Below are 9,964 nucleotides of genomic sequence, written 5' to 3'. Positions count from 1 at the left end.
AATGTTCATAGCAGCACTCTCAACAATAGCTAAAACATGGAAAGAGCCTAAGTGTCCGTCAACGGACGAATGGATCAAGAAGATGTGGTTTATCTATACCATGGAATACTACATGGCAATGAGACACAATGAAATCTGGCCATGTGTAGCAATATGGATGGACCTTGAGAGTGTTATGCTGAGTGAAATAAGTCAGGCAGAGAAGGACAAATATCATATGTTTGCATGTATAGGAGGATTAGGAGGAACTTAACTGAGAAACAAGGGGGAGAAGAAGGGGGGAAACGGTGGGGGAAAGGGAGAGAGGCAAACCATGAGAGATTCTTGAATGCTGACAAAAACTGAGGACTGATGGATGTAGGGGGGAAGGGGAGATGGGCATGGAGGAGGGCACTCGTGGGGATGAGCACTGGGTGTTATGTGGAAACTAATTTGACAATAACCTATTTGTATAAAAAAAATTAAATCCAAATACATTTGGAATCGAGACTAAAATAAATCCCAGATGATTAAAAAATTGTATAGGAAACAAATGAAACAATAAACGTATGAACAAAAGGCAAGGGAAAAGTGAAAGAAAATTATAATCAAATAATTATTTGTCTGAGAAAGATAAAAACCTCAAACTTAAAACAACTGGTAAGGGATGCTTAGGTAGCTCAGTCAGTTAAGCCTCTCACTTTGGCTCAGGTCGTGAGCTCGTAATTAATGAGTTCAAGCCCTGCATGGGTCTCTATGCTAACAGCTCAGAGCCTGGAGCCTGCTTCAGATTCTCCGTCTTCCTCTCATTCTGCCCCTCCCCAACTCATGTTCTGTCTCTCTCTCTCTCTCAAAAATAAATAAAAACAATAAAAAAAATTTTTAAACACTGGTGAATTTATATTTTTATAATAAATAAATCAACTATAAACAAAGTAAAAAGATAATTCCACTCAGAATATCCTGAAAAAGGGGAATAATATATATTTAATTTATTATGTTTATCTATCTGTTTATTTATTTATTTTGAGAGAGAGAAAGAGAGAGAGAGACTGCAAGCAGAGGAGGGACAGAGAGAAAGAGGAAGAGAGAGAATCCCAAGCAGGCTCCACTCAGCACTGGGCTCAATCCTACTGAGAGATAAAGACTTGAGCTGATATCAAGAGTCAGAGGATTAACTGACTGAGCCACTCAGGCACCCCTACATACATTTAAATGCTTATAAAAGCACAGAATATTTCTGTCCTTGGCTACAGTGATTATCTCTAAGGAAAAACATTGGGAAAGAGGCTTCCTTTATAATGAATATCATTTTAAATTATGTTTATATGAATTTCTCAAACATAAAAACTAGTTAAAAATTTTAGAGATTATGCTGGCAAAACAGAACTAGACCAAGAGTATCACTGATGATGACTGGCAACACTGCCTGTTATTAAAATATATGGCAAGGAAGGTTATACAAACTTCTAGTTATAAAATAATTATTATTTATTTTAACTTAAAGTTATACAATAATTAAATCATGGGAATGTAATGTACAATATGGTGACTATGGATGATAAGAATACATTACACAAGTAAGAACATGAACAATGGCAAAATATGCTAAAATGTCTTTGAGAAAGTCTTTTAAATTAGAAGTAGTTATATTTGTAAAAACCTAAATACTGCTCAGTTTCCTGTTTTTGTTTTTTTAGAAATGAGGGAAAGTTAAAAAGTTCCTATGTCTGAAAAGAGATTATTTGTACCTTTCATGAGTAAACATTTTCACTTTTCTGCTATTTTAGGAAACCACCACCAATAACAAGTCACAGAATTCAAGATACATTTGCCATTGTAAATTTTTGTAAAGATATAAATGATTACCCCTTAGGCATCTGATAAACATTCCTTACATATATCCACAGAAATACTGTAAAATATACTTCAGACTACTAAAAATTATTTCTTACTAACATAACAGAATATAACTTACTAAATCAGTTTCTTTTTTCCTTCTTTTCTTTCTTTCTGTTTTTGGCACCTGATGGGAAAGAAATATAGAAACTATAATATCAACAAAGATGAATGCACTTTCTTGCTTCTTTGTAAATTCTGAGATTTTTGCTCAACAGGTAATAGAGCAAGCGGTTCTTTATTCGTCAAGAGGAAATGTTCAGTGCTAGCAAGCAACTGTGAAAAAACTTTTAAGTTTAGTAGAACATAGTGCTCATAAAAGCAATAGAATAAAAGGACACTTTCGGGATTCTTGTCTTATTAAATGTTAGTTCTGTCCAGAAGCCACTCCATATTACTTTAAATGATTATTTTATTTTAATCATTAACTGAATTATTACTAACTTCTAAGATTGCACTTTCCATATTTTGGCTCTAAATAACTCCCCACTTCAAAGCTAAATATAAAAAGGAATCACATGGGATATGGAAAGCTCTTTTATATATATTTTCTGATAACTACAGTATAGAATGATCTAAACCTAACCTTCAAAATTATAAACAACAGCAGTACATAGGCCTACTAAAAATCTTCTTCTGCAACACATAAAGTCCTTAACCTAGACCTAGAACAGAAGAACTTTCAAGGAATTACTTATATCTGACTACTCCAAAAATGAGTTAAAGGGCTCGTAAATCTACATGCATATAAACCAGAATAACTGAAAATAAAATGAAACCCAATCAATAAAAAGGTTCATAATATTCCTAATAATTAGATACCTATTTATTTCAGCTGGGGTCCTAAAAGGAAACACTGATAACTTTGTCTAAGTTTGCTATCTTTTCTACAATAGGGATTTCATTATAATTATTTAATAGGACTAAAACAAGAATTAAATATCAAACTCCTAGTACTCAATAAATAAACTCAATAAATAAATGTTATTATTACTTCTATATAGATTTCCAGAAACACATATTCTCTTAAAACTTAATTCAAGAAGAAATATAATCTGTGGCTCCTTACATAAAGGCCATCAAATAATACAATGAATCACATCTTTAACCACGAGATTTCAAAAGGAAATTCATGTAGTGAGCTCTATCGAAGTGGAAGGTATAATTTTGAGGACACACATTATATTTTAACTCAGCAAATAATATATTAATTGCAGAAGACTTAGATAATATGTCTGATAAACTTATAAGACAGACTCAAGTTTGCTGAATCTAAAGTAGTGCTAAAAGTGACGTTTCCTATAATGTTTCTCTCAAATATCAAACTCTGTCTCAAACAGACTCTTAAGAATTCTGAACTGAATCCTTTTAGAAATCAAAACATATTATATTTACCTTTGTGGGCATACAATCCAAAGTCTTGAATTCATTCATATATTCATCTAAGAACACTTTAAAAGTGTTAACCCAAACTCTGACTGGAGATTCCCTCCAATCACGCTGCTCAAGTCTCATGGTCTTTTCCAGAATCTGTTCAAATAATGCATAGAGGTCTTTATACCGTATGCTTTTCCCATCATCTACCTAGTAAACAATAAGAGAAAAAATGTCAGGTTTTATAAAGAAATTCTATAAATAAAGACTGATTCAACTTGCATAAAGTAGTGTTTAAAATAAAGATTAGGATCCTTTCTAACGGGCATGCCCAGGAGATCATGTGGTATTTGTAAACTTCTCTACTATGGAATGTCTGTAAAATAAAACCTATTAACAATTTAATAAAGTCCTGGAAACTTCCCCATAAACTATATTTAGCTATAAAGATTATTTGCATCTCTTTTAATTACCCATTGCCTCAAAAAAGAAACTTGTTTGGATAGTTCCACTCTAAAATTAAAAGAATGAATACTCGATTCCTTGTCTAATGATATATTAGATAACCTTTATTTTACTTTTCCAAAGAAGAGTGATATGCCCCAAGTAACACTGTATTACTTGCAAAGGAATCTACATGGAATTACTTTTAACTTATTTAAATAAGGTCTGGAATCTTTATGAGAAGAAATAGGCTTTAAATGACCAAAAAGTGATATATACTTTAGAATTTGTTTCCCCTTCACTTCCTCAAAATAAGTTGAACATTTTTGATCTAGGGTTAGAAAGCCACTATAAAGCTTTGCTTTATAATTTTGGCTCTTCCTATGCAATTTAAGTGTACTGTAGCACCTAACAACCCTGAGTCCCTAATCTAGGAAATATAGGTACGAAGCAGAGAAACCCATGAGCATAATAAGCAGTTGAGCAGGATTAGAAAACTACGGCCAACGTTGTCTCCACCCAAACCTAGTCATTTGCCACAGCCTGATTACTACTCTTATTATGGTCTTGAAATGCCTATTCTCTCTGACTGCATGGTTGATGTTTCTGAAAAAGCAAAAAGTCATATTGAGAAAGAAAAAGTAGAGGGTACACAAGAAAGTTCTCCTGGTTTCTGTTTTCACAATAAATTATAGATTGAACAAAGAAAAATGATTACATACAAATTATTGCTGTATAGAATGTAAGATTTCATAGACTGTAGAGATCAAAGAATTAATTACTATATGCTTTAGCATGGGAAATAAATTTTCCAAAACATAACCAATATCACATAAAATTATAAAGTAAATCTGAAAGTGAAATAAACTGATATATATAAATCAGTAAACATAAATACTCTAATTCCACTGGGGGAAAAAGTATAATAATTCCACATACATAAAAATTAGAAGCTAAAGATAGAGCTAAAAGGATAAGAAGTCAAAATAGTAGAGAGCCACAGATTCACATCTAGAGTATTTGAATTCATCATCTTAAGAAGATTCATTATCTTAAGTGGGGGGAAAACCCCACTTGAGGAAACTGAAGGAAGGTATTAATCTAAGATCAGTAGGTATGCTATTCCCTACCTATTCCTAAAACAAAAACAAGGAATTTGAGAAATCTCTCATTGAACACAGCTTCTGTATGATCTTCTATAGCAGTGCAAAATTTTCATATGATGAACCACTGAGTATCTCCTAACACAGTCTTTGTTTTTTTAATTTTTTTTTTTTAAATTTATTTCTAGGAGAGAGAGAGAGAGAGAGAGAGAGAGACAGCGTGAGCAGGGGAGGGTCAGAGAGAGAGGGAGATATAGACTCTGAAATAGGCTCCAGGCTCTGAGCCGGCGGTCAGCACAGAACCCGGCGCGGGGCTCGAACCCACGAACCGCGAGATCATGGCCTAAGCGAAAGTCAGACGCTTAACCGACTAAGCCACCCAGGTGCCCCTCTCCTAACACAGTCTTAACTTACCGCCAAGGCAGATGAATAAAAGCTGAAGATATTCTGTCGAAATTCTTTCAGGGCTTTTTTAAATACAACATCCACTAATGTGTCTTTCTTGCTGTCTTCATTATCTAGGTCATTCATCTGGAGGCCACAGAAAGAGTTTTTGTATATAATTAACCAGTTAAAAACAGGTGAATATAATAGCGATATTGACTGGTTCTTCAACAATGATGGTCCTGATGGCCCTGAAATGCAAGCTCCTGCTATTATGAGACCCATGTAAAATCATGACTAGAGAGCCAACGTTTTATTACCACTAGATGATTTCTAAGATCTTTCTAACACTGTATTGTTCTACTGTTCTGTTACCAGAGAAAAAACTCCAAGTATACAATGACAAGCCTCACTTTTACACACGGAATATAATGGGACAGTTATATAAAATGGAAGTCAATATTAATAAGCGTAAAACCTTAAATCTTATCCACCAAGTCTGAGTAATGGATATCCTATTAATTGTACCTTTTAATAAAGAAAAGACTATCTAACTTACTGAAGCATATATAACCTTGATCTATAAGGGCCATATTCTAATATATACATGTATTCTATAATCCAAGTCACTCAGGGGCTTAACTCAGCATGCAGAGTATACCTTTTTCAGAAGAAATTCATCCATACTTTTTAAATCATTGACACTTGCTATGATCTGGACAGAGTCATTTTGCCAGTGCATAGATTCCAAAGCCACATTGCTGATCTTCACACTTCGTTTCCGCTTTGCCTTTGGAGAAGGTTCTTTGTTCTCTTTGAACTCCTTCCGGCAACTACCAGGCAATTCTGGGCTCAAAGGAGGTGTTGAGTGATGTTGAACTAATTCTACAATTCAAGATAAGTATCCAGAAAAAAAAAAAATTTTTTTTAGTGAAAATATTGAAATCTCCACATTCTTCTTTTAAGTTTAATTTCATTTAGTAAGTCACTGAAGGAAACATGTAAATATGTCAAGTAACATTAATGTCTGAGGTTAGGTAATTAAGCAATAAATCCAGACTGCATATTTGTACAGAAAATGTATGTTAAAATTACCATTTTGCAATAGGAAATGCCACCATTTCTCCCAAGGGGCTAAGGTCTGTTACCAAAAACCTGGACAGAGGGGCCTGGTAAAACTGAAGCCTGAATCCCATATACTTCAGTCCCAAGGAAAAAAAGAAAATATATTCACCCTGGCACATTACATGCTGTTAACCCAGTCATAGTTTTACTGTATTTGTTTGAATGAACATTCATCTATATGGGAGTCCAGCAAACCAGTGAAATTTGCTAATTACAATTATTTCCTTACTAGGGTTTAAAGCCATAAATGTCCCAGTGATATATTGTGGTGTTATCCTGGCAACCTGTCTAGAGAGCCAGGTAAGGTAACTGGCTCCCTTCTCCTTGGTCTCTTTAGTATTTACGACTCTTACATCTCCCAAATAACTGAATTTCTCAGAGAATTCTAGGAATTCTAGGATTCCTGAGAAATCTCCTGGAATGCATTAGATTTGTATATAATATCGGAAGGCTCAATAAATCTCTATAATCATTTATAACAGCAAAATTAGATTTCATGTAAATCCATCACAATCCAGAACTATAATGGGTTTGCCAAACCCTACCTGGGGCCCGATAAGAATGTTGGCCCCTTTTCACTTCACATTTCAGTTTGTTTCCCCGGCATATATTCACCTATCCAATGGTATTCCTTCTAAAAGCTAATTCTGATAATGAAGGAAAACAGTAGCCCCCTACATGCTAAATGCCATTTCAGGTAGAAAGTAAGACAAACCCAATCTCAGATATATAGGATGTTATATATGTGCAAATTAGTATCAATTGATTTTAATACCATTATATAACCTAGACATATAAGTATATAATTATTTCATTTAGCAAAGGCAGTATCTTTCTTAAAAGAAATAATGATTATTACAGAAATTGTAATACTACTTCAGTATTAAAAACAAGGGCTACTTTAATAAACTGCTACCTAAAGATGAATAAAAAGCTATAATTTTAATCTTCATATCCTTATGAAGCAACACACAATAAAGCCCGCTAATAATATATGCTTCCATTAAAGAGTTTTATGGTTTCTTCTTGAGAATTAGCCATTGAGACCAGAACTCTGAAAAATGAAAAATTTAGAATGATTACTGTAAACCAGATAAAATACAGGAAGGAGATCCTCTTAGTAATGTAATGGTAAAAATTTCCCAAATTTCCAAACTGAATTTATAGTATTCATTTAATTCATTATTGGTTTTATCCAGATCAGTTTGCCAATTGATGGATAGGAGCAAAGCCACAAGATACAAAAATAGGGCTCTAACTACAGCTCTACCATTTTTTCCCCTGACACACACGTGCCTCTGCTTGGGCTCATCCATTCCTCTGTGAAACTTGATGATCTTTTCTCCCTGTCCCTTTATCTTATCCTAAGTATGAGAAGTTTTGTTTACTTATTATAACTGGGTCTGCTCTATCTTTCCTTTAGAGATAATAACTTTCTTTCTAGATCCACTTTCTATTTTATTCAATACTGGTATTTCACTTACTCACTGGTATTTCATCCACTCATTACCACATACCCATCTCGGGTATATATCCCATCACTGCTGAAGATAGTTTTTATAGATAGTTTATATAGACATTTTTATATAATGATTAAAAATTCTCACATGTGCTTGAGCAAAGGGCTTGGGGAAAACAGCATAATCATCTAATGCTGGAATTACTGGAATCCTTGGAAAGTTAGTAATTCTAGCATTTAGAAAGGCCAGTTTTCTCAACATATGAACTAACTGTTGGGTACTTTCAAGTGTATTATGGTTGATGTCCAAGAAGTTAAAATAACAGCTACAATTATAAGGTCCAAGGCACTGACAGTATATAGTACATACTTAATATACAGCACAGGGGTTTAGCCTCTGAAGCTATGCTACTTAAATTCAAATCTCAGCTCTGCTAACTACAATATATGCATAAGCAAATAACTTCTCTGTGCCTCAGCTTTCCATCTACAAACTGGAATAATCCTACCAACCTCAAAAAATTGTGAGGATCAACTGAGTTAATACATACAACATGCTTAGTACACTGCCTTGCACATGGTAAGCACTCAAATATCAGCTGATATCTTAATTTTTACTAATAGCACATATTTGTTAAGTGAATGAATGACAGCTAAATTTTTACACTGTAGAAAACTGAGGTTAACAGAAGATTCACTGTCATTCCTGAAGTCGTTACTGCACTGTTTTATACCACACTTCCTTGGAACTTCTATTATAGGTACAACATAATGTTATAAAGTTAAGGAAGGATTGAACAATCCTGGTCCTGTCTCATTAGAATATCTGGCCAACAGGAACAGTGAAGTCTCAGAAAGAGTAAAATAAACTTAGAAAGACAATCTCCACTCTCTGTCTGTTTTTACCATCTGGAAACTGATGAGCTGGAATCATATCTGAGCCAGCAAAGAATGCTGACACCTCTGACTGGGCGGCAGGTTTCACTCGGGTAGTCTTCTTCTCCCCTTGTCTCCCTTTGGCCCAGAATCTCATCTTAGCTCTCTGAGGTCTATTTTTAAAAATAAAGGAAAAATGGAAATTAGTAATGTTGCAATGACAATATGTGTACATCACTTTAACCTATATAAAGTAAGACCTTTCATGTGTATGACTTCATTTAAGTTTAATCATATTTAACCTTCAATTTCACATTTAAACTTCATCTGGAAGGGAGACAGTTTCCTCATCTTGAATACAAGAAGTAATAAGACCAGAGATGTTAAATAATTCCTCAAAATGAAATGCTACAAAGCAGTTAAGACTAGAAATCTAACTAATTTTCTGATTCCTAAACTGCTATCTTTTCATTCTTGTCCTCTTTCCAGCTTGGATTTATTAACACATAGACAACAACAAAGAAAATACTTTTGTAAAAAAATCACTGGTATCTCGTCACTCTAAAACATACTGGTTTACCTTTTTTTTTTTTTTTTGTAATTTCTTTCCAGACTTTATCCATAATTATGCCCATTTTTACACCACTGTAATCATGATGAAGATACAATTTTTTTTTTTCAGAGACAGAGAGAAAGAAAGAGCCTGAGTGGGGCAGGCAGAGAGAGAGGAAGACACAGAATCCAAAGCAGGGTCCAGGCTCTGAACTGTCAGCACAGATGTGAGGCTCAAACCCATGAGCCCTAAGATCATGACCTGCACCAAAGTCAGACGTTTAACCGACTGGATCACCTAGGTGCTCTGATGAAGATACAATTTTAAACCTTTCCACTTACCTTTATATAGTAAATGTTTTAATGTGACTGTTTTATATTTAGAAGTTATCAATATTATTATTTAACAAAAGCCATAATTTGAGTTGTTATTTTGCTCCAGGCACAAGTCCTTACCTTGTTTAATTATAAAAAAAAGTTTACTTTCAAACTGTAACAACCACTTTATAAGTGAAAACCTGGAGACTTATACCTTAGGTAACATTCCCAAGGTTACATAGCCAGCGAGTAATGAAGTTGAAAATCGTAACTATTATATTGATTGTTATACTGCTTCATTCTTATTGTTTATATATTAGCCTCATTATTATTGTTTATATACTTTCTCCTATCATATATATAATAAAAACAAAACACCTTAAGATAATAACAGTTCACATCTACTAACCATCATGTATCCTAACCCCATACTAGGAGCTTATTTGTGCAT

The 9,964-nt window shown here is 33.9% G+C and overlaps 1 protein-coding gene across 3 annotated transcripts in view; it reads right to left on the bottom strand.

The window, feature by feature from the left end:
* Positions 1–9,964, bottom strand: part of MYO9A (myosin IXA) — a 233,627-nt gene that overhangs the window by 77,176 nt on the left and 146,487 nt on the right. For all 3 annotated transcript variants that reach the window (XM_039237839.1, XM_039237840.1, XM_039237841.1), the window contains 5 exons: positions 8,674–8,816; positions 5,845–6,068; positions 5,214–5,330; positions 3,274–3,462; positions 1,958–2,005 (listed from right to left, as the gene is read on the bottom strand). In XM_039237839.1, the coding sequence (XP_039093770.1) occupies positions 1,958–2,005; positions 3,274–3,462; positions 5,214–5,330; positions 5,845–6,068; positions 8,674–8,816 (721 nt within the window). The remainder of the gene's footprint in view (positions 1–1,957; positions 2,006–3,273; positions 3,463–5,213; positions 5,331–5,844; positions 6,069–8,673; positions 8,817–9,964) is intronic.

This window comes from Hyaena hyaena, unplaced genomic scaffold, assembly GCF_003009895.1.
Source record: "Hyaena hyaena isolate Hyena2069 unplaced genomic scaffold, ASM300989v1 scaffold_130, whole genome shotgun sequence".
Lineage (NCBI taxonomy): Eukaryota > Metazoa > Chordata > Mammalia > Carnivora > Hyaenidae > Hyaena > Hyaena hyaena.
The sequence above is the reverse complement of the archived record's forward strand: the minus strand, read 5'-3'. Positions and strand labels throughout refer to the sequence as shown.